The sequence below is a fragment of the Leptidea sinapis genome, chromosome 29 (assembly GCF_905404315.1).
Source record: "Leptidea sinapis chromosome 29, ilLepSina1.1, whole genome shotgun sequence".
Taxonomy (NCBI): domain Eukaryota; kingdom Metazoa; phylum Arthropoda; class Insecta; order Lepidoptera; family Pieridae; genus Leptidea; species Leptidea sinapis.
Window position 1 is genome coordinate 3,430,196 of NC_066293.1, and position 26,491 is coordinate 3,456,686.

A 26,491-nucleotide genomic window follows, 5' to 3' on the forward strand; every position below is an offset into this window, starting at 1 on the left:
CCTCCTCTCTAACCCTAAACAATTATTGTTACTAATAGGATTAAATAAACACAGATACTTAAAAATCGAAATAGGTAGGTAATATTACAATAATCTTTGATAGTTGTTTCAGTTAATCAACAATAAAGTTTAGCGCCATCTATTATTACATGCAGAAAGCAACAACTCGCCTTGATAAAGTTATGACTTATATCGTATGGTCTTAAGCACAGCGTTTTTTATAAATTAAAAACAAAACAACCTCAAAATAAAACTCTGATATATAAAATCGTCCATTTATTATATATACGTTTTATGACAGCATTATAATAGAATACTTTTTGTTCATGTTGCATTTACACATGTAATGAAAGCAATTAATTAATAATTTACTTAGATTATATATTGTGAAGGTAATGTTGCACAATATTATTTAAAGCTAAACAAATCTCATAGCACTTGATTACGTAACTTAATACTTAACATATTTCGTCTTTCATTTTGGTGCTATATACGTTCACACAACTCAACAATATTCAATAACCAGTGTGCTATGTGTGAGATTTTTGAAGTTATATTTCTTTAGGTGCGTTATGAAAAAATGACGAGATTTAAATTTTAAGATGAGCGCGCATCACTGTAACACAACAGTAACAGGTTAAAGTTGTTCCTAAAGTTTTCTGACGTTTGCATCATTCGTTATTTTTTTTTGGTTTCTTCGTCCATTATTAGGATAGGCAACGGGTTTAAGCCCATGCAGCCGTATTCAATATTTAAAAATTAATTTTTAATTGTTCTTTCTAAAAACGTAAATCATTTAAACGTTTTTGCTTCGTTAGGCCAAAGAAGTATAACTTCTTGCGTGCATACATAAAGTACACACACACTTTTATTATCGATATCGAGATCTGAGTTTAAAACGCCATTGTAAATAGCGTGACATGTAGTTGTATATTTAAAATAAAATCACATTAGTCTGTATCCAAATTCTAAAATAAATCAAAATTGAGATTCAATTACATAGTCGGGCCGTAATAACAGGTAAAAATACAAAAATTTTACGTTTGAATTTCGAAATACTCATAGTTTTCTCATTTATGCACCACTAGAATGAATGCTAGTTTAAGGACAAAACAAGTCACGAGCTGCTAATTTGAAAAAAAAAACATATTATTCATATCTACCTATGTATTAACTTTTAATTTACAACAGTTCAAACCCCTATCGATACATTATGATCATTAGTGACCGTCGCAGACAACGAATCGTCAACTGTCAACTGTCCTGACAGTTGCGCCTGCGTGAGACACAAAAAAAATATTATTGACAGAAGAATACATTTATGAATTTACTTACGAAACTCGTAAAAATATAGAGAACGATACATCCATACCTTGCTTTTATCCGGAAAAAATGCGTAAAAATTGTTAAAATACTGTTTTTATTTAAATAATAATTTCGGATACGAGAACAAAATTTCTGAATTAAAAAAGTGGTATAAAATGAGAAAATAATACATATTATATTATTTTTATGTGCACCATGAAACATAGCTTGATTACTATTGGTCAATGTCCTTTCCCATGTAATAAATACCGATTAATTATTTAAATTTAAGGGAGTTAGAGAAATTGGGCCTGTATGATTTTCAACTTACATCGTAGTCATAACAGCTTCGTGCATCCTCAAATGATCCTTCAAGTTCTTGCGCCTCAAAAAGGCGAGCCCACAATAATCGCACTTGTGTTTTTTCTCCCCAGTATGTATGATCATATGGCGTTTTAAAGTCTCCTTATTACAAAACCTCTGTAAGCAAACTTTGCACTGATGATTTCTTTCCTGCAAATGCACTGAACGCGTATGGCATATCAAATGGTACTTCAGGTTGAATCCTCGACCACAAGTTTCACATTTGTGAACCCTAGTCGACTGATTGTGGACATCTTGAAGATGTATTGTCCTGCGGTAGTTAGAATTAAATCTTTCTGGACACATAGGGCATCTCCGAGGATATTGCTTTAAATGAACGCCTCGGACATGAAGTGCCCTCTTATAAGACGTGGTAAATACCTTGTCGCACTTATCACACGCAAAATTACCAGTCTCATGTACCTCCAAGTGTTTTTTCAGCAGACGCAGTGTCATAAAACAAGACCCGCATATTTCACAGCTATAATTATTGAAGTGTACGCTCATATGAATCACCAGAAGTCTGACTTTGATAAAATTCTGCTGGCAAATAACGCAGTTATAAAGCTCGTTTGCAAAATCAAGTTTGAATGGTATCAACATGTCCTGCAAGTCAGGGTCTATAGGTTTCTGATGATCTTCCTTCAAATGATATTTCAATTGGAGTAAATCTGTCATGTTAGCTGAACATAATTTGCAAGTGAGATCGCTTATATCGACTTTTAGCACGTTCTCGCGCTTATTATTGATGAGTCTCTTTAAGGGAGCAAAAGTGTGGTCACGCATGTGGCCTTTCAGCAAATTCAAGTCAAGAAATTGTTGGGAGCAGATGAAGCATTTGAAATTATTGTTTCCGTATATAAAAGGATATACGGTGGAGAATTCGAATACCGTTAATGCGTTCTGTCTATAATCTGGTAGTTTTTTTGAATGAGCTACTGGAATTACTTCATTAATTTGTAAAGAAAGATCAGGACTTCGTCTATCCGTTGTATCGGGAGTTGGACTTCGCGATGGACTAAAATTATTTTGAGTCAAAGAAGCTGCCTGCTTTCGAAGCCGAAATTTGCTGAAGTCCGATATCGTGCCGAGAGGTTTACATAGAGTTGGATCGTAATCAACTTGAAAAAGGGGCACAATCCTTCTTCTTTGCTCTTGTGAACCTGCCGTCAATATATCCAAATCCATTCCTAGAAAACAAATAAACGATCATACACGGGCCTTAAGACGCATGCAATGAGTTCTTTACTTAGTGCATCCTTATCCTTAGAGTGGAATGTTACAAAGATTTTCAAAGTTCAGTGTACAAAAAAAAATCCAATTTATTTTAAAATAACTGCTCAGAAATCTCGAAAATAATATTTCATTAAAAATTTGCCATACTTATAGATGAGAAAATGCTGATTCGAGAAATAATTTCAAGGAATTGTACTTGAGAAACCTTCTATTTTCACAGTCGGATGATTTACTTTTATATGATGTTTCAAACTGCATTTTTGGATGAACGATCCCCCGCATAAACTGCACACAAATCTCCTATCGTTATCATGGATCCTTGTGTGCTCACGTAGTGTGTACTTCCTCGCGAACGCTTTTTTACATACACCACAATGGTATTTCCTTTCTCCACTATGTCTAACCATATGTTCCTTTAGTTCAGATTTAGAATAAAACTTCCATTCACACAAATCGCAAGCGTGACGTTTCATTTTTAAATGAACAGTCCTTACGTGAACACCTAACTTTCCGCTCGAAGAGAAAACCTTTGTACAAGACGCACATTTAAACTCCTTTATCTTCATACCGTGTACTGACGAAACATGCTTGTTTCTCTGAAAATAATTGCGAAAAGTCTCCTGGCAATGTGGACACCTGTGCCTTTTGACTTGCTTGTGTACAGTTGCGTAATGTTCATTCTTCGAATACATAGACCGAAACACTTTATCACAACTATTGCATGGGTACGAACCTGCCTCATGAGAGAAGGTGTGAGTACGTAATCGGCCAGGAGTAATAAATCCTGTACCACATTGGTCACATATAAAGTTTTTGTAGTGAATATTCATGTGTTGATTAAGAGTTTTAAATTCACTAAACTTTTCAGTACACAAAACACAATCAAAAGTATCCTTAGTTACTTTAAACGGGAGTAGTCCATCTTCAGAACTCACAATTTTTTTATGGGCTTCGCATAAATGTATTTTTAAACTACTAAAATCCTTCATTATGGTATTGCATAGTTTGCAGCCTATATCTGTTATATCAACTTTAAGCATATCGTGCTTCTTTTTTAATTTCGATAACGCGCTTTTAATATCATTATAAGTCATGTTGTTATGCTCGATAAAATTATGTTGTCTCAAAACAGCTGGATCAACAAATCGCTTCTCACAATAAAAGCAAAAATAGTTATGAAATCTCCATTTGAAAGGGCATATCCTGGAGAACTCTAAGAGCGTAATAGCATTCTTCTTCCTCGCTTTAATAATATCAACGTCGATTATTTTTCTATGGTTTTCTTTGCGAGTTTCACAAATTTCTGTATCCAGATCGATGTCAATTTCACCTAAAATAACAAAATATGCCTTTACTTTTATCCAAGTACATTGTTTATCCAAAATATCTCTTATTCCACAAGTAATTTGTAAGAAAGGTTGTTCAACATGTTATTATTGGTTAATACAGTATTTTCTAACCAGCACGACAGCAACATCTCGTGGCTTATAGGATATAAATGTCACAGTTTAGTATATAACTAAATGAATCCACATCTTACAGATCATATTTTTTTATGTGTGATATTCTTAACTGATTTTTTCCATTAACTTTTTAAAATTATAGTTTAATTGTGATAAAACGTATCGATACTTTTAGTGCATACACCAAGCAGCATATTAAACAAGATATTGGCCTGTTGAGAGAGCACGAGAAAAAGTTGTAATAAATAATGATCCGCGAAAATTTGGAACCATCACTTCAATTCAATAATAAAGAAACACTAAAGGCATTTTTGAAAGTTTTACTGTCTAAAAACTTTCAGCTTTAGCTTGCATTGGATGATGTACTCTAACATGTTGCTTGAGACTGCATTTTTGTATAAAAGTTTGTCCACAAACTGGGCACACAAATCGTCTATCGTTATTATGAATACGCATATGTTCCCTCAGAGTTTTCAATCGCGCATAAGATTTTTTACAAACGTCACATTGATATATTCTTGCACCGCCGTGTTTAATACTATGTTCCTGCAGCTCATAATTTGTAAAGAACTTCATTCCACATGTCGAACAGGCATGATTTCTCTCTTGTAGATGCTGCGATCTAATATGGGCAGTTCTGCGACTGCAAAGGTCGAAAACTTTTGGACAAGACGGGCAGGGAAATATCGCCGTCTTTTCCCCGTGAACATTATTCAAATGTTTAATTCTATACTTATATGACGCGAATTTTTCATCACAAATGGGGCACTTATACCTTTTGTTGGACTTGTGAACTTTCGCAACATGAGCATATAGTGCAGCGTGTGATCGTAAAGTTTCTCCGCAATGTTTACAAGGAAAATCTCCTGTTTCATGTGTTTTTGAATGATTGACCATGCGCTGTATTGTAGCAAAACCTTTACCACAAGTTTCACAAATAAAGTGTTCATAATGATAATTCATATGTTTATGTAGACTTAAAAACATTTCATATCGTTTACCACAAATCTGACAGCAATGCTCGTCTCTGCTCAGCTTATAGGGCAAGATAATTTCCCCGTACGAACAATCCAGCGCTTTTCCGTGATCTTTTAAGTGCGCCTTTAGTTCTGCGTAATTAGAGATAAAAATTCCACATATTTTACACACAGTCGCAGCAAAATCCATTTTAAGTGGTTCATACTTTCTCAGCTTTAAAATTAGATCAGAATGAAGCTTTTGACTATGTTCTCTCAATTTCTCCGGTTCTAAAAATGTGTCTTTACAAAAAAAACATTGATATTTGCCCTTTCTATACTTGAATGGATAGGCAGTACACGAAGACATGATGGTTTTTAAATTTTTCCTGAATATCGCCCTACGAGCGTTCCCTTCGATCCTTTGTTTTAAGTTTTCATCAACCGCTGCAAATTTTAACGTTGCTACATTATTTAAAACCGTTTCCACTGCCTCCTTCATGTGTACACCAGTTTCTCTTCCTAAAAATAGAAAAATACATGAAGGCGTTTCTACTCATTCATCTACGTAAGATTTCTTTAATATTTCATAAATTCAACCACGAAAGTCTATTCGGTAGGCTTCGTTAGGTGAGGTGAAATAACACTGACAATTTCGTTGTCCTGATTTTACTTTACAAAGTACTAACTATCATTGCGTAATATCAACATTTGGATGATGAGTTCTAAGATGACTTTTAAGACTACACTTCTGTATGAACGCACTACTACAATATTGACAAGCGAAACGTCTATCATTTTTATGAATTCTCATATGCTCCCTTAGGGTTTTTATTCTTGGATACTTTTTCTTACATACTTCGCATTGATACTTTCTTTCTCCGCTATGTTTCACCATATGATTCCTCAACTGTTCGCCTGTGCTAAACTTGGATGGACACTGTTCGCATAAAAATGGCCTATGTTGTATATGCACGTGCCGGATATGTTTCGTGCGTTGGTTGTACATTAGAAACACGGACGGACACAAATGACATGGATATTCAACCTTTTGGCCGTGCAGACTGTTCAAATGTTTTAATCGTTTCGAGTATGATTTGAATGCTTCGTTGCAGTAAGGGCACTTATATCTAAATTCAGACTTATGTGCTAGATAGATATGGCTATTTCTTTGCGATTTCGATTCGAAAACTTTGTCGCATTTCGTACATTTATATTCTGCGTTATTAGGCTCATGGATGATTTGATGTGCTTTAAGTCGATGAGCAGCTGAAAAGGCTTTACCACAATGTGAGCATATATTATTAGGATAGTGTTCATTCATATGATTATTTAATTTTGTAAAGAGAATAAATCTCTCTTCGCAATGTGCACAAACAAATTCCTTGCTTCTGAGCAGAAATGGTGTTACTCCTAATCCTAGATTTTTAATAATTGGTTTATTGTGTACTGTCACAAGGTGATCCTTCAACGTATCTAAATCACAAGTTTTGTGGTTACATAATATGCATTCGAGATCAGTTATTTCAATTTTAATATTATCGAATGCACGGGCAAACTTGAGAGTCTCAACCCTGTTAGGATGCTCAACAGTATGTTCGTAGATGGCCTTAAAATCAGTAAACGACTTCGTACAATAGCCACATTTATAAGCACCCCGCATCCACCTAAAAGGACACGCGTTTGAACATTCAATAATTATAGCCGCATTGTCTCTGTGATCGTTAAACTTGCGCTTTGGTGTCCACATACTTCTCTTATGTTCTGTTTCAACAGGTCCTAAAAACAAAAAGAAAAGCACCGTCAAATCAGCTAAGAGAATGAGAAGTAGTGGATAGTGGATTATCCATTTAATCATTATATTTATTAAACGACTTCACTTCCATTTTTCTTATGAACAACCCTGACATGCGCATATATGGATGCAGCAGAACCAAATACAGCTGGACAAAATTCACATCGGTATTCAGACCTTTGTCCGTGTACTTTATCTAAATGCCTCACTCGAGAGTGAAATGAATCGAAAGTGGTATCACAAATGGGACACCGATAGCGTTGCTTAGGCCCATGAATCACAGACATGTGTCTACTTCTGAGTACACGATTGATAAAATTCAAGTCACATTTGGAACACACGAAATTTCCAGATTCGTGACTTTTTAAATGGGACCGTAACTTATGTACACCAGAATACCCTTTACCGCATGTATCACAAACGTAAGTTTGATAATGTTTATTCATATGAACGAACAATGTCATGAACTGGTGGAACAGAATCCCACAATGGACGCATCTGTATTCGTCCCCAGTTAAAACAAACGGTACAACGCCATCTGGATACTGCTGTAAGAACTTAATATCATGTGTTTCCGTCAAATGTAACTTTAGAACAGTTAAATCCTTGATACTTTCTTTACAAATATTACATGCTAGATCTGTTATGTCGACCCGAATAGGTAAGTAATACCGAATTCCTCGTTTGCTAAAGAGCTCAGTTTGATCATGAGATTCTGTATGAGATCTTAAGTCTTTCATATTTACAAGAATTTTTGGACAATAGGCACACATAAATTTTCCACGCAACCACCGAAATGCAACAGCGTTTGAATTTTCTAAGATAATAGCTGCGTTTGCTTTTTCTTCTGCCAATCTTGACTTTTTTCTCCATGAAATCATTGAGGATCTTCTAGAGCATTCTTTATCTTCTAATATCTCTCCTAGAAAGAAAATTTTCTAATATCAATTCATAAGGGAGATTCTAGATATAATGCTCAAACCAGCTAAAAGTTATATTAACATATTACTTCTCCTAAACAATCCTTCAATTTTGCTGCACTTAAAATTCTAAATAATAAATATACGATTAAGAACTACTACGAATTTACGAAACGATAAAGTGAAATCGCCAATCATACTTTATCAGCATTATGTTTATCACTCAAATGTCTAACTCTAGCGTAATACGATGTAAAAACGTCCGAGCATTGAGGACATGTATATCTAATACCTTTACGGTGGATTTTCAACCTATGAATAGTACGAGTAATTCTCGTGTCAAAAACCTCACTGCATTGACTGCAGGGGAAGGTTCCTACTTCGTGTGACTGAACGTGCATCCAAAAACGCTGCTTTGAAAAGAAAGCTTTACCACATGCTTCACAAACAAAATTCTTATAATGACAATTCATATGTTCGTTTATTTTCGAAAAAGTTGTGAAACAAGCTGCACATTTAGTACACTGAAAGTTTTTCAGATCAAAATTAAAAGGTATCACCCCGTCACTAAATTTATTATTCAAAATTTTATTATGTTCTAATGCCAAATGTTTTTTAAGATCTTCTATATCAGTTAAACGTACACAACAAAATCTACACTTCAAGTCAGATACATCAATTTTTAATGCGTTATTGCCTTTCAGCTTTTCAAAGATCAGCTTCAACTGTTTTGGATAAGAGTGATTTAAACTATTATGTCCCCGTAATTCCTCTGTTCGTAAGAATCTTTTATCGCAATAACAGCAACAGAAAGCACCTCTATACCACCGGAAAGGGTAAGCTGAAGAACTATCTAAAATGATTTTGGCATTTAATTTCATCATTTTAGTAGCCAAACGTTTTTCAGCGTCTTCTGATAATTCATTGTTAGCGCGCCTACGGCGACGCATTTGTCTCTCCCCTACGTGTTCCTTTAATTTTCTACAAGGCTTAACTTCTATTAAAACCTCAGTTTCCATGATATCTGAACCTAAAAAGAGAACAGCACAAAAATAACTTACACTTCAAAATAGTGTATGGTATACAAGATCCGACTTAAAATTATCTACAAATATATATTCCCCTAGAGTTTTGGCACATACATAAAATCACTTATGATTCGGAATGAAAGGTTAGATCCTTATCTGGATGATCAGATTTAATATGAGCAAGCAATAATTGAGGCTGTTTAAATACTACACTGCAGTCTTTGCACATACTAACGCCACTGTGAATTTTTAGATGATTCCTTAACGCCATGCTTCTCAAAAAAGTCTTGTTACAAACACAACAAGAGAAACTCCTTTCCCCTGTATGTTTAATCATATGACGTTTCAAATCGTATTTAGTTTTAAAACTCCAATCGCAGTGCGAACAACTAAATTGACGCAGTTGTGGTAAATGAACGTAGTTTACGTGCAGGGCACGCTTTCCGCTAGTCTTAAAGGATTTATCACAATGCACACAGTCATATGTAACCTCCTTTATTCTGTGTATTTCTTTAAGGTGGTCCATTCTGTGATAATACGATCGAAATCGCAGTCCGCAATGAGGACATTCGTACCTAGGCCCTTTCGAGTGGTAAGTTGTTTTATGATAATCTCTAGCTGTACGCTTCGTGAAGACTTTACCACATTGCTGGCACTTGAAAAGCCCCTTAATATGAACTTCGGAATGTTTTCTTAAGCGCGGTCCTGTCATATATCCCTTGCCACATGTCACACAGATGTAATGCTGGTAATGAACATTCATATGCTCATAAAGTTTGAGAAAGTTGTTGAATTTCTCTTCACAGAGAACACAACGCCATATTTCACCACCTAAAGCAAATGGTAATACCCCATCCGGCTGAGCTTTGTTAAACTCGAAACCGTGATCTATGAGATGTTGTCGCATTTGATGTATAGTGGTGAACGGGCAAGCGCAAATACGACACGTAGCATTTGTAACATCAACATTTATAAGAGTCATTTCTCTAAATTTACAATAAATATCTGTTATACTGTGCTGATTCGAGCAGAGAACAACATGTTCTCTCAGATCAAGACAATTTGTGAAGCTGCTCTCACAGAAGGCACATTTGAAATGATTTTTCTTCCATCTAAATGGTATAATAGTCCAACACTTGAGGAACGCAGATGCGTTTTTCTTTGTTAAGAATCTCGCTTCTGCCCGTGGGCTCTTTTTATATTGTCTCTTTCCGCATTTAGAAATTTCTTCTTTACTGTCCTTGTTATTTATAATCTCGTTATTTTTCTTTTCTTGCGCTCCTAGAAATATAAAAAATCTTTAAGCTCCTTCTTCACTTCTTTTGACGAATCCATTACCAAATTTATCCGGTGCTATATCAGCTATATCATGCAGTCATGAATTATTTACATTGTCGTTTCATTATGTACGTACGCATTGTGATGATTAGGAACCGCTCATGAAAGCGAATAATTAGAACACTAAAAGGTATTTAATTTAAACCTCAGGAATAAGTATTATACAATTTATGTACAGTATAGGTTTCCGACAATATACGAATGCGATTTTCCTTAAATAAATAATACAACAAGAAGAAATGACCAGTTCATTGTAAGAGTCGATTATATGGATAACTTCGTTATTGTTGGTATTTTACCACTGTACCTACTTCATAGTATTCTGTATGGTCGTTTTTAACGACTTGTACTTATTCTATTAACTCTGCCATTGCCGGTCCCAAGCTCGAATGAGAAAGGAGGAGGGTTTGTTTGGAGGACACCAAACCAACTGTAAAAAGTTCCAACGCCGACTCTCAGGCGGCGGTAAATTACCCTGACCTACCACTGGTTTTCAGTGACCGAGAGGACCTAAATAGCCTCTAAAAGACTAACACGGAAGGACCTGGACACCCACCGTGATATCATGTCCAAGAAAATTCTCTATGGAAAGTTCAACTAATAGTGCTAGTTCGTTGGACGACCTAACTAACAACCGGCGCTGTCCAGTCACCGGGCTGGGCAGTGTGAAATTGCTACCGAAGCCGCTGACAGGATGGGTTACCGTGGTCTTGTCAGTGGAAATGCTACTGGTGCGCATTGGTGCATGGAACGTCCGAGGTCTCCTAAGTACGGGGAAACTTGAGATAGTTGAGAGAGAAGCAGAAAACCATAACATTTCTATTACTTGGTATGACTGAAACTCACATGAGAGATCAGAGCCATTTTAAAACCCCTAACGGTAACACCTTATATTTTGCTGGCTCAAAGGATTCTAGCTACAATGGGGTAGCGATATTGGATATGGATATCTCGTCATCTTTGTAACCATGTATTTTAAACCTTTAAGCTCAACACCCGACCATGCACCCTAAACATGATCGTTGTATATGCCCCAACTTCAAATGACTAAAATACGTCAGAAGTGATTGACGAATTTTACAAGTCTTGAAGCAACCTTGTTGAATACCTTGTTGTACCGAACCGCGAGATGTTAATGATTGTTGGTGACCTTAACGCCAAGGTAGGGAAAACTGAAGATGATAACCAATTGCGTGAAACAGTAATAACAGAACCCTATGGATTGAACCGGTTACAGGGATTTTATTTAAAGATCCAATCTGGATTCATTATTCCATGGTTGCATCAAGTTTGCCAGTTATAAATGGAGGCGGGTTGGATCCTTTGACAGGACGGATTCTTTCCTCTGAGGCTACCAATACAATATTCACCTTGACTGAACAAGCAGAGGCAGATTTCCCTAAGACCTGATACACACAAGGATCAATGGGATATTGGAAGATAATAGTTTTTATAATTCTCCTTCATCACCAGGCGCATCTTCAGCATTTTCTATTGAATGGTGGTGTCCAACTATGAGTCATAATATTATTGGGATCAGCAACACTCTTAGGATCGATAATTCTTATTCCCGTGGTTCTGAAGCTTATCTCTAGTTGTGCTTTTAAGGGAAAGGAGGTCTTGGAAAGAACATTAAGGCTGAAGACTACTCCAGAGGTCTTATTATTTCCATCATGGAGTTGAGCCATGGACACTAAAGTAGGCCGACAGAGATCGGATTGATGCTTTGGAGATGTGGTGCTGGAGGAAGATGCTTCAAATCCATTGGACAGCATTCCGCACTAACTAACCAAAAGTGTAAAAAACAAGATTCTCATCCATCTGTCGCCGTAGAATCCTAGAGTTCTTTGGACATATTGTCAGAAAATATGGCCACAACCACGAACAACCGATGGTTACTGTGAAGGTAGGCGGACGACGCCCCAGAGGTCGCAGCCCTATAGGATGGTCTGACCAAATTCGCACATCTCTGAATACATGCCGCACTGCACGTTGCCAAAGACAGACACAGATGGCAAACTATTGTCAAAAAGTTGAATCCTCAGAGAAATCACGACCCTCAGCAATGAGGAATACGACGCGGGGAGGAGGGCTTATTCTATTAAAACAACATGCAAATGTGTGCCCAAATAAACTATATCAGCAGGTATATATTAATTGTTAGAACAAATTTAATAGTAGGAAGTAGAATAAATAGAGGACTACAGTTATTCCGTATTAAGTAGAAGCAAATTGTCTAATTTTTATACAGATATGTATGAAAAATGTTTCTTAGACATATGTTTATCCAAAGAAATTTTTGTCATAAATGCCCTAGAACAATGAGTACATGGAAAACCGTAGTCTGTATCTTTCTTAGACCTATGCGACTTAACATTATGGTGGTATTTCTGTGAACGCGTCTTAAAAGTCATATGACATGTAGTGCATTCGTAGGCATCCGCGCCAGGTTTAAAATTATGTAGCTCCATAAAATGCCTCTTTCGTAGTTCCCATGTAGCGAATCGCGGTTTGTCCTTACAAACCATACACATGTAAGGCATGCTAGTGTGTTGTGACTTCATATGAGCACTTCTTTCGTCTAAAGTTGAGAAGGTGGCGACACACCTACTACAGTTATATTTATTATCGTGAGGTTTCCGCTTATGTGCCCGCAAAGCTGCCTCTGTCACAAATCCTTCGCCGCATGCGTCGCAAACGTAATTTTGGTAGTGTTCAGATGTGTGTTGCTTTAGCGAGACGAAATCGACAAATGTCATTTTGCAAATCGCGCAATTCCAACAAGTGCCGTCATTCAGTTTGAAAGGCAGAACACCAGGCTGGGCGTCGAAATTGATCGGTTGTTTGTGATCATTTCTCAGGTGCATCATTAAGTCATCCAGTGATTCTATTTGAATGAAACAAAGTTTGCATTGAAGATTTGTTATATCTACCTTCAGGAATTCTTTTCTCAGCCTCCGATTAAAAACTAAACGTATATCGAAGTTTGCGTGCCTCGTAGCCATGTGGGCTCGCAATCCATTAGGATTACCAGATTGCACCCGACAAAATATACAATTAAAATTCTGCCCCCAAATCCTAAATGGTAACGCTGTGGAACATTTCAGTATTATTTCCGTATTACTTCTATGTTTCAATGTTTTTCCGAAACGAGGCTTATACGTAGCTGTGTAGCATTTAAAATGACGTTCGTGCTGTTTTAATCCATGGTCTGAGAGGAAGGTCGCCCCACACTTATCACAAGTAAATATCTTAACATGGGATCGCAAATGACAGTTAAACTGGGGAAACTCTTGAAATATTTTGTCACAATCAAAACAGGTCCAGACACCAGACAATGTTTGTTTAAATGGTAAAACTCCGAACGGCACATCGAAATCAACAATCTTGTCATGTTCACTCGAAATGTGACGCATAAAACTATCGATAATTTCAAAATCCGCCATACAAAAATTACATTTGAAATTTGTTATATCTACTTTTAGATAATCGCCAACTTTATAGAACGCACTGTTATGGTCTGCATTAGAATGCTTTCCGTTAACGTGATGTCTTAGCTCTTCCATAGAGACTAGCTCATCATGGCAGTATGAACATACAATACGATTAAAACGAGTCTTAAATGGAATGGCAGAGGAATATTTCAATAATAGTACAGCGTTTCGCCTTTGAGGGTTCTGGTTTACGGATCTTTCAAATAATCTCTTTCGGTTTTTCCTCTCATATCCTTCTATTTCTTCCACATTTCCTAAAAAAGAAAACAAGGACATAATTATTCCATTCTATAAACCCATTCTTTGAAGTGCACAGTGTCACTCTACTGTTTTACATTTCTGACTCCTTGCAGGCACTAAGACATCTCTTGAGAAAGCATTTTTGAGGCATCAAATTACAGCGAATACGAAACTAAAGCTAATACTTATAGATCGTTTTGAATCTGGTTGGATGAATCGACATGTGGAAATATCGAAACCAATAAGTTATAATGATTCTTGTGGAAATTGCGTTATAGCATTTAATATTTTATATCAGTTACTATTGTTATTTATGAAATAAACCGTACAACGTAATTATTTCAGTTTGATAATTTTATTCATTTACAACTCAAAACTAATGTCTGGATGATAAGAGCTGGCATGCCTTTTCAAACTGACTTTTTGAGCAAACTGCTTATTGCAAACAGGACAAGGGAATCGTTTAACCACTTTGTGAATGTACATGTGTTGTTTTAAAGTGTTCTTCCTAGTAAATAATTTGTTGCATATATCACATTCAAAATCTTTTTCTCCAGTATGAGTAATTTTGTGATCTTCCAGCTTATGTTTCTTTGTGAATTTCATGCCACAACAGGTACACATAAAACTATCGTTTGTATGGTATAAAGTGTAATGGCTATAAAACTGTTTTCTGGATTCAAACACTTCGTTACAATCCGTGCAATTATATTTCTTTTTCGGCTTTCCGTGAACATCTTCCAAATGTTTCTGTTTGCCTTCCCATGATTTAAACTTTTCACAACAGTGAACGCAACAGAACGGCCAACACTGTTTCGAGGTCTGTACATGATGTTTCTTTTCTTCATCTGTGAGGAACTCTTGCCAGCATTTTCGGCATGTATATTGCGAACCTGAGTGGTTGCATCGGACATGATACTTTAAAGCCTCGTTCGTTAGATAACTTCGGCCACAAATATCACAAGTGAACTTTTGATAATGAGAGGTTGTATGCCTGCACAGCTTGGTAAGGCTTGGCATTCTCTTGTTACAAATAACGCAAACCCAATTATCATCGTCTATCTTATATGGTTGCAAAAATATTTTATGGTCGGGATTAATTTTTCTGACATCATGAATGTCGTGAAGATGTCTAGCTATTTCTTCTATACTATTAAATATTTCCGAACAAACCCTACAACGTAGATCGCTACAATCAACTTTAAGATATTCATTGGCAGTTGAGCAGTGGGAAAAAGCGGTAGATACATTAAAGAGTCTATGATTTGTATCCATATGCTGCTTAAATTCTGCACCCGATTGAAACTCGTCAAAACAATAAACGCAACACAGTTCGCTTCTGCGGACACGGAAAGGACATACGGTGGAATACTTCAATACAGCTTCAGCGCTCCGTCTTGCCACCATATTTGTACTCAATTGTTGATTTTCTAAAAAAAAAGAAAAAGAAAATATGACCACTTCACAAAGTCCATCTAACAAGCGATGAGATTCAAGGATAGAATGTTGTCTTAAATAAAAAAAATTGGTTTTTAAAAGACGATGATGATAAAAGGTTGTATGTTTCGGAAAGTAGAAACTATGAGAACGAGTTGGACTGTGATGTTATTGGGCCTTAAAGGAATTATTATGTCTCGAAAAAAACTTCCGCAAATTTCGTTAGTGTTTAACCTTAGTTAAAAAAGAGCGCAAATATATATCCTTTGAAGTATAAAATGATTTATAGCAAAGGACATGCCATAAGCCGCATTACAAATGTAGGTCGGACACATAGACACCATACTACACGCAATGGTCAATTAAAACGAAGCCTTAGGCGACAAACGGTAGCTTACCCTTCTATATAGGGCTAGAAGAATTAAAAAAAATCGCGATAAGAATATTATAATTTGAGTACTTTGGCAAAATGATTATAATTTAAAGAATATTAAAAACTATAGGTCTTGTGCTTACTTTGTAATCTACAAAGAAAGTTAGAGATCATAATGTTTTTTTGCAACATGTTTATCTAAAAACAATTGAGTGGTAAATGCTTTTGGACAGCGGTGACATTGATAGTTCAGCTCCGAATCTTTTTTCATCCTATGAATTCGAGCCATATGATTATATCGTCCAGACCGCGTTTTGAATGTTTTTTGGCAAGTTAAACATTCGTACTTATCAGTGCCAGTCTTATAGTTATGTACGTCTGTGAGATGCTTCCGTCGTAGTTCCCAATTAGCGAAGCGAGGTTTTTCCTTACAATACACACACATATAAGGTGTTGATGTGTGCTGGGTTTTTACATGGATATTTCGCTCCTGCAGCGATGAGAAAGTAGCAACACAACGACTGCACGTATATTTGTTCTCATGAGGCACTTTTGTATGAGCAACCATCGCAGATTCCGTTATAAACCCTTCACCGCACGTATCGCATACATAGTTTTGAAAATGTTCCGCCGTATGCTTTTTAAGTGAAACGAAATCTTTAAATTCATTTGGACAAATTGTACATTTCCATTTTGTACCGTCGTTCAAGCGAAATGGTAAGACGCCCATCTGTGCATCCATATTTAAGGGCTGCTGATGGTCGTTTTTTAGGTGATAAGTTAAGTCTTCGATATTTTCTATTGACATAAAGCAAAGTTTACACTGTAGGTCAGTTATATCGATTTTCAGAAACTCCTTGCCAAGCTTTTTATAAAATGCTGTTCTGACATCATAGTTTTCATGCTGGGAGGCAACATGAAGTCTAAGGTTGCAAGGGTTATTAGTTTGTACTCTGCAGAAAATACAGTTAAAATTACTCATCCAGGTTCGAAACGGGCATGCCGTCGAGTATTGAATGACGATTTCGGCGTTATTTCTATAGTTGAGCGAGCGCCCGTTTCGTGGTTTGTAAGCAGTCCTAAAACACTTCACTTGCCTCAAATGATCTTTAAGTGAATGATCAGAAATGAACGCCGTGCCACACTTTTCACAGCTAAAGTTCATAAAATGCGTGTTTATATGTCGATTGAAGTGTATAAATTCTTTATAGACTTTTTGACAATACACGCAAAGATAATAGCCCTGAGAATTTTGTTTGTATGGCAATACACCAAAACTTACATTGAACTTAACAGTTTTATTATGTTCCCTTGACAAATGGCCCATCAACGCATCGACATTTTGAATTTCTTGGTCACATAATTTACAAGCTAGATCGGTTATATCAATTTTGACTAGATTATCTTTAGCCCTATAGAAAACATTGTTATAATCTGAATCGATGTGCTCATCTTTCGTATGGAACCGTAGATTTGATAAAGTATTGAATTCATCGTGACAGTAAGCGCATAGTATCTGACTAAACCGCATTTTAAATGGATACGCTGTTGAATATTTTAGAATGAGTTCCGTATTATGACGTTGTGGTGTTCGATACACAAGGATTACTTTCTTAGACTCACTACCTCCACGTATTTCCAATTTGGCCCCTAAAAAAGAAAAACAATTTGGTCAGTGACACAACCAAGGCGCCTAAAATTTTTGAGCTTATCAAGGCATGCATCTACTTACTAATTATAGTAGCTGCAATTCGTTTAAAAAGTGTAGAACACCCATCGAACCAAATAATTAATGAATTTAAATATAATTAAAATAAAACCCTGCAGTGAAAAACCTGTATTTTTCATGAGCGACATCGAAATCTTAAATCTGTGTGATAGATTATGTTTGCCTCTAGTAAATACATCATTAAAGTAATCATAATTAATGAAAAAGAATAGTGTGAGATCTTTTGCACCGTTTTTTGTATTATCTTGGCTTTAATCCAAATGACACATCAAATTTAAAACAAAACACCAAAAATCAATCCAAGAAGAGACAATGCCTGGAATTCAAACATTCTAATTGGATGTCTAACTTGAGATTTGGTCTTCTGAACTTTGACCCTACTTGAGAATTATTCTTAATTTTTGTTTTTGTAATTAAAAATTAAGCGCCTAACATATACTGCGTTATAAAGTGTAAATGTCTTTATTGTATTTTAATATACTCGTATGTATTATTTTATTTGTTATAAATTAAAAAAAAAAATAAGTAATGGGTAACTCCTTTGTTCGGTCACAAAATATTTACACCGCTGTTTTGACGTCTACTTTCTGCGATATGCAAGAGCTGACACAAAAAATTAATGTATACTTACAGCCAATAAGAGTACAGGTCATACGAAAATTTTAAGAAAATAAATATTAAGTTGCAAAATCTGATTTCATGCACGTGACACTTATAAATAAGAGTACCGATGTGCAGTGGAATGAATTGGTACGACCGCAGTCAGCGCGGGGAGGAAACTCTCCTGCTTTACTATAGCCCATCGTTGCTCTATATAGTGTCAGAGCTGAGTTACTATTTGCATTTATTACATATATTTTCTTAAAATATACGTATCGCCTATGCCGATCCAATCTGAATTAACATTGTGTTTACAAAAATAAACCAATACTAATAAATACGCGAAAGCATCGCCAACTCTTAAAAGCGATTTGAATAGAAAATAAATACCAATTTGATTCAAAAACATTTTTATTCACTATAGTAATTTTATATAATATAAAATCAATTACAACCGAAACTAAACATAACTCTCCACTTTAAGTAACTAAAAATATACATAAAAGTATTGCAATATCTAACAAAATAACAATCAATTTAATCGTATTAAATTCTTATTTCTGACAGTGCAATCGCAATATGAAGCATCGATTGAACTGTAATGTTGCCTGCCCCTACCTTCACCACACATTGACCGTGCCATAAACGTACAGATAACGCGAGAGTTGAATGCATGAATGCAGAGTCCAGGAACGCGATAGTGATGTGATCTAATTATATTTATTAATAACAATAATCATGAGTGTGTCGATAAATTTAAACATTGCTTTAAGTTGACCATTTTATAATAGGTTAATCACTTTAGCCTAATAATTAAATCTCAATGGTCTGCATTTCTTCAACACAAATGTTTAAAACATTTTTCGCCATTTCTCGTACTTGGCGATGAATACTCTTTGTTAGGAAGGGAAATTAATGGGCTCGATTCGGTCATTTTTAAAATTAAAAAAAAATATATCACGGGATAGCAAATTTAGTATTAACAGCACTACATTGTAGGCGCGAGAGGCAAGGCGTGCGAAAAGCGGAGGGGAGATGTGCCCGCTCTTTACTCCAGGCCCCGACTGCTTTCAACTCGCGCGATAACTGTATTTCTTCAGCGCATCACTGAATTATTTACGCTACGTGCATGTCACTTGATCTCAGTATTTTTAAAACAAGAATATTGTTTGTCTGTTGTACCGACGGTCAAGGTATGAAGTAGTTGTCGGCAAGTTTATAAAATATTCACTTTCATTATAACTGAGCTAACTTTAACCTCGCTAATTATTTTACCGGGAAAAGAATAACTATATAGTTATGCTGCAGAAATAATCCTAAACCCTAAATATATATAAAAATTAATTGCTGTTCGTTAGTCTCGCTAAAACTCGAGAACGGCTGGACCGATTTGGCTAATTTTTGTCTTGAATTATTTGTGGAAGTCCACAGAAGGTTTAAAAGGTGAATAAATAGGAAAATGCTGCTAAATTAAATAAAAAAACAAGAAATTTGTTTTTCCTTTGATGTGTCCATACATAATTTCTATGAGAGAATTCATTGACGCACGGTTTGACAGTTCTGCTGTGAAACAATTTCATTACGACAGCGGGGTGCATATTTTACGAAGTAATTTTTGATGTTATGATATATTATTGACAAATTCATATAAAAACATTATTTTATTTATTATATACAGAACATCCTATATATCTCTGTATCCCTTAAACAAATATGGTTAAATGAAGAGTGCAGATATTGTTTTTCAGTTAGAGAAAACCTCTAGCTTCACTTGAGTGTTGTTTTCCGAATTAACATTTAAATTACTTAAAACGGAGTTTGTGATCTTAGAGAATAAAGCGCGGGGCTAGTGCAGTATAATATCAAATACAGTCTAGGAAGTTGGCTTAATATTTACGGGATAGTCAAAATAATAATTTCGGTCACGATGAAGTAACAAACACTAATTTCATACTCGCGTCAAAAATCTTTCGACAGCACAACTTTCTCCCCAGAAATTACCACAAAAAGGCCTTAAATACATAGAGGGCCGGGTTTTACTCAAATATCTCTAGAAACATTGGCAATAGATTCAAAAGTAGCTTATGTTAGAAGTCAATTACATATCAAATCTCGAATCAGTTTATAAAACCATCTAGTATCAGACATAATCAAAATAATTCAGATATTCATGCTTTTCGTTCCTTACAAAATAAATTGTCAAGAAAATTTAGTCATTTTAGAAGCCGATGAAGGCGATTCAAATTTAATTCTAGATAAAAACGATTATGAATAAAAAGATAACGATATAAAAACCGACCGAGGATACGTTTAAGCCTTTAACTAATACGAACACTTGTAATTTGTAGAACTTAAGGCGTTAAAATATGTCAGTGAGTGAGGGCGGATGAACGATACTTACAAGTCGTATTTAAAGGTTAAAACAGTTATTAATTTATAATAATTGATGACCAAAGAAATTAAAACAGCCCTTTGATGTTAACTTTTGCGAGCGTGGAAACAAATATTATGTTATTTACTAAATAAACATTTAGATCTAAACAAACTATTCAGATGTCAATTTATAATTATTTGTTACAACATGTGATTTGAAAAAATTAAAAGTACAAAAACCATCCGACGACATAATACACTATCATATTTATTTTTTTAGAACTGTTAGTTATTATTAATTTAGAAAAAGAAACTATAATTATTTAAAGACAATTGAGACCTTAACCGGATTTCTAGTTGTACTCGACCTTTCAAAGAAATGTTTACAACCAAGTCACAAAACGACAAAATTCCCTAAAATATATTCAGCATTTTAGTCTTAATTTCTGTAGATTACAATTTTGTATTTAAAATACTAATAAAATATCAAACAAAGCCCTTGAACTATACATATATCAACAACCTTTGGCAGACTATATCTATCTATATTTTACTTTTCTAAGATATTTCACTAGCTCCGAGAAAAGCGATTCGGAAACGTAATTTGCTAACGCTACACTCAATGAGAGCCATTACTAATCCCATTCTTTCTGTGCACAAACAATTATTCGTCACTCGTCACTCTTCACAACACTGAGTAATATTTTAATATTCTTATTATGCATACTTTCAAAATTTTCTATTTCAGGATGATATGATCGCATGTGAGTTTTCCACGTAACTCTCTGATTAAATTGTTTACTGCACAAAGTGCAGCTAAATCTTTTCAATTCACTATGAATCCAAAGGTGCTGGATCAAGTTCTTCTTCCTGGCAAATGATTTGGTACATACAGGACAAGGAAACGGTTTCTCCTTTGTATGTATGACGCGGTGTTCATCCAAATGTTTTTTCGTTTCAAACTTGAGCCCACAACACGTACATATATAGACATCTTCCGTATGCGAGAGTTTGAAGTGCGCGCGGTACTTCTTTCTGTCAACGAACACCAGCGAACACTCAGGACATACATAATTCTTCCTGGTGACGCCGTGAACTTCGAATAAATGATTATTTTTGTTCGTCCAATTGAAAAATCTCTCGCCACACACGTTGCAGAGATGGGACCAACACTTTTTAGACTTGCTCACGTGTTGGCGCTTCTCCTCGAGCGTTTCAAAGGTCTTTTTGCATTTCCTGCAGACCCTGTTACCGCCGCTGTGCGAGAATGTTATGTGATGCTTGAGGGAAGTGCACGTAGAATACGACTTGCCGCAAGCCTCGCATGTATATTTAGTAAAATGCGTCTGAGTGTGTCTACTCAACTGTCGGAGGCAGATAGCTTTAGCGTTACATAAGGCACAGGAAAGTTTATCGCTTTGCAGTTTGAACGGTTGGATGCCCAGGTCGTGATGCAGATCGATATCTTTGTCGTGTACATCAACGAGATGCTGGGCTATTGTTTCTAGAGTATCGAACGCCATTGGACAAAGTCTACACTGGAGTTCGCTGCAATCGGCTTTTATAAAGCCTTCGGTGACATGAGCGAACGCCATGCGCGAGTTAAAAGTGGGATGTTCATCGACCATGTGTTGACGATATTTCGACGGTTCCTCAACTTTCTCACAGCAGTAAACACAGACCATGCTTTCTTCCGGCAATCTGAACGGATACACTGTAGAACTTTGCACCAATAGTTCCGCGTTGCGCTTGGCCACAACATATGAATTGCATAATTCTAAAACAAAAAGAAATGCCGATCGTCATTTACTTGTGTATTGTCTTTCTCAGCCCTCCTGTTTCTTTGAAAAACTTATCAATTTGTGGTTATTCCGTGAAAAGAGGTGAAAGATTTCATTTGAGTTTAATAAAATCGGGTTTCGCCTGGTTTTAATGATTTGTATAATTAAATGTTTTTTTAAATGAAGACTTAATAACGATCTTCCGTTATTTCCGTATGTAATAATAATTCAAGTATAAATTGTTCTCTCATATTTTTTATATCCGTGGAACGTCAATGTGTTTAAATATAAGAATGAAATAAAATATACTTACATTAAGATAAATTATTGATAGTAATACAATGAGACAAGGAAATTAAATGTTCTTCTTTGATACAGTTAGTGAATGGTTATACTTTTAGTTATATGTTTTGTAATATAAATAGAAAGTTTCGTTTTGAAAAATGTAATATTCCATTACAAAGATTCTATTTCAAAATATTAGCAAATATGGTTTTACTTCTTTCCTACGAGTACACTTTCAGCAGCTATGATCACATAGACAACATATTAGCCACAAAAAAAAAACGAATTCTTAAATCAAAATTTATATTTAATCCTTAAATATTTAAACCTGACATGTCAATATTGCTTATAATCGCCCTGTTTAACAGCCCTGATACCTTATTTTTTTACTTAAATCACACATACGTTTAATACAAATAAAACCTTCAAAGTAATAACAACAAACAAACATTAAAATCATAGAAAGTATATATCCTATGAAAAATCAACTAATTCCGGATGGTATGACTTCATATGGGTCTTCCAACTGACCCTCTGGTTAAACTGCTTACTGCACAATTTACACCCAAACCTTTTGTACTCGTTGTGTATCCAGCTGTGTTGGATCAAATTTTTCTTTCGCGCAAACGTTTTCAGACAGACTTCGCACGAAAATGACTTCTCCTGAGTGTGCGTGACAACGTGCTCGCTCAGGGAACGCTTTGTATCAAACCGCTGTTTGCAATGAGGGCAGGAAATAGTATCATTCGTGTGAGTCAGGATGAAGTGCGTCCTGTACGGTCGCCACCTATCGAAAACCAACACACATTCTGGGCATTTGTATACTTTAGGCGCCTCGCCGTGTACTTCAGTAATATGGGCACGTTTCACGTTATTTGATCTAAAACGCTGATTGCAATGACTACAGGCCAACGGCCAGCATTTCTCCGAAGTCAATGAATGCTCTCTCTTCGCTTCGACACTCGGAAAACACTCTTTGCACTTGACACATATCTTCAATGCACTATGCCCGTACTTTAAGTGTTTCTTTAGATTGTCGGGATTGATATAAGACTTGCCGCAAATCTCGCAGGTGTATTTGTGGTAATGGCTAGCCGTGTGACGACTCAACTCACGGAGGGTCGGGTATTTCATGTCGCAGAAGGCGCACAGCCACCGCTCCGTTCCTAACCTAAACATCTGCATGGCAACATCGACATCCGTGTCTATTTCCTTGTTATGCTCTACTTTCAGATGTCTAGCTACATCTTGTATCCCATCGAACGCGGCTAAGCAGAGGCGACATCGTAAGTCTGTGCAATCGACCTTGAGATATTCATTGAAGTTGCTCAGTGTATGCGCGAAGGCCGTGTGTACATTGTAAGTTTTATGCTCGTCGGCCATATGCGCTCTGTACTCGTCAGGGTCGTCATAGCTCTCGCAGCAATATACGCACACCATTGAATTACTGGGTATTCTAAATGGGCAGGCCGTCGTATATTTCAAGACTACCTTGGCGTTGTTTCGTGCCACGACTAACCTTCTGACCACTAGAACAAAGAAATAATTGCCGATGACAATGAGTTCTTCAATATGCGATTTTTGTCATGATTTTAAGATTAAGTTGTAAGACTTATAACGATTGGAGCACTGGTTTTGCATCTGAACATTTTGTTATAATATCGAACAGTCACTAAACGTAGTAATGGTTAAACATATGCTGTATCGAAATTAATATAAACCTTTATTATGTAATATTAAAAAAAAAAAAGTAATTAGAGATATTTTATTTCACGAATGCGGTTGAGCTTTGGTTGTAGTTGACATGTACACTACTTTTGTGTGTGTAAAAAGTACCGACAGCATGTAAAGCCAACGCTGCAAAATCGATAATAGTTATGTATTATTTTGTTTACATGTTTTTTAAATAGATATATCATTGATTATAATTGCTTATTATGAAATAGAATTTGTGGGAGCGTTCACAACCAAATAGTATTTTAAAGAGTAACGTAGGTGAAAATTATTTTGTGTTTGTTAGGGCTGTATTAAAAAATATGTTATTTGAATAGATTTATAAAGACTAGATTAAAAAATCTAATGATTCAGACCACGTTTCCAGAATGCTTTCAAAACCGTTTTTGTCAGTATTTTTACAACCGCTTATTCAGCACAGCAGGTAATTAGATAGATATTTTTACGAGATAGTTAATACTATATCCTTTCATTAAAGGTAGCAGGCCATTAGCCAACGTTTATCATTTTCTGAAAAAAAAAAGTACGAATTTACGGTAATTCGTAGCGAACGGCTGACCGTACAGGTTTGAATAGTGCAACGTATTTTTAAACAACAGAGGATGTTACAATCTGCTTCCTCCAACTTTACATCTTCAATGAAACATAATAGGAAGAAAAACATCAAAGTTGATGATATTCCATATTACAACGGATATCATTCTCACGTCATACATAAGTAAATTCCAAAATTAGCTAAAATAAGAGCAGCAATTACTTGATGAATGAGTCTAGAAATATTAAGAAAAACTTAAGAGGATAAAGTTCTCAGATCGACCAATTGTCTACTTCCATAAAACCTTTGCTAAGGACTTTTGAGCGCAGCAATAACTGGGCACAAAAAGAAACCACGCCTTTCTTGAAAAAAATTAGTACCCGTACTAGTTTCACTATAGTGCACGCGTGAACAAAAAATGGATTTGTGGAAAATGCCAAGCTCAGTACAGACGCCTAATTTGAGAGTTACAGACTATGATGTAAAATGGCTCAATGAATAACTGCATCAATAGCTTAGTAGTAAATGCATAGAATATAAGTCACTTCGAAAATTTGCATTAATCCTCGCGTAGTAGATCTTGAAGTCTCGATTGCCAATGCCGCGGTCATCTTGAAGGCAAAGCCAAATTGACTGCGAAGAAATTGGGCGCCATAAATAGAGCACGAAAATACTTCTAGCGCTCTACAAACACATATCGCGTATTGCTACCATATCTGGTCTGACTCACCCCAGAATCAGCTCAAACCATTAACCGCGGTCCGCGTGCAACGCAGAGCAACTCGAATTGTGGGGAAAGTGAAGTCGCTTCAATTTATGACTTCTCATTTATCACTGGGAGTGCAGTTTTTGAGGGGTATCCTTTCACGAACAAAAAAACTACGGAATAAACGCCTTGTCCAGGGCAATACGACATGGGTACCTTCAAAGTGCGCACACTTTTCTTAAAGGCCGGCAAGCGCCTGTCATTTCACAGGAGTGTTGGAGAATCTGGGCAACGTTGATCACTTAACATCACGTCACCGGAACGCTCAAATTCTCAAGTGGCGCTCAGAAACTCTCGCTGAGGGCTTCCCAGCGGTCATTTTTTACAATACTTGTATTGTAAAATCGCCCGTCCCGTTCATCTATACAACTATTGGAACTAAACTCGCTTCGCCAGCGAAGAAAAAAGTGCTCAAAAGTTCCGAAAGGTTATAGATAGTGTTGTAAGCAGGTAAGAATGATGTTTAAATGACTTTTGCCAAGGAGCAGTGGTTTCCTAACAAAATAAAAAATATACATCACCATTTTATGATAACGATAAATGAACTACTTGGTAGACGAATGAACGTGGAGTCTACGAGATAACCTATTTGCATAAAAACACCGTCTTTTTTGTAACTATTGTTAATTGTGATCGCACTATCGAAGGTTAAGAGGAATATAATACAATAATTTCCTCTGACAATGAAACTCTTAATTATATAAAGATTTAAATTAAATGAGTATTCAATAATGATAATA

At 35.9% G+C, this 26,491-nt stretch overlaps 2 protein-coding genes across 16 annotated transcripts in view; both read right to left on the reverse strand.

Annotated features, from left to right (window-relative positions):
- LOC126973524 (gastrula zinc finger protein XlCGF57.1-like) overlaps positions 1-26,491 on the reverse strand; it is a 56,970-nt gene that overhangs the window by 20,192 nt on the left and 10,287 nt on the right. Inside the window, exons 5-6 of one of the 15 annotated variants that reach the window (XM_050820871.1) lie at positions 15,501-15,568; positions 5,677-5,845 (exon numbers count right to left, since the gene is read on the reverse strand). The exons of 2 other annotated variants lie outside the window; for them this stretch is intronic. In XM_050820871.1, the coding sequence (XP_050676828.1) occupies positions 5,822-5,845; positions 15,501-15,568 (92 nt within the window). In that variant the 3' untranslated portion in view covers positions 5,677-5,821. 12 more of the 15 variants (XM_050820857.1, XM_050820861.1, XM_050820860.1 and 9 more) reach the window with 12 other exon arrangements.
- LOC126973526 (zinc finger protein 26-like) lies at positions 249-2,856 on the reverse strand. Its single transcript, XM_050820872.1, has one exon. It carries the CDS (start codon positions 2,854-2,856, stop codon positions 1,633-1,635), a length of 1,224 nt encoding a protein of 407 aa, XP_050676829.1. The 3' UTR covers positions 249-1,632.

Coding starts and splice junctions, on each gene's coding strand:
- LOC126973526 (XM_050820872.1), bottom strand. CDS start 2,856: ATGGATTTGGATATATTGACGGCAGGTTCACAAGAGCAAAGAAGAAGG.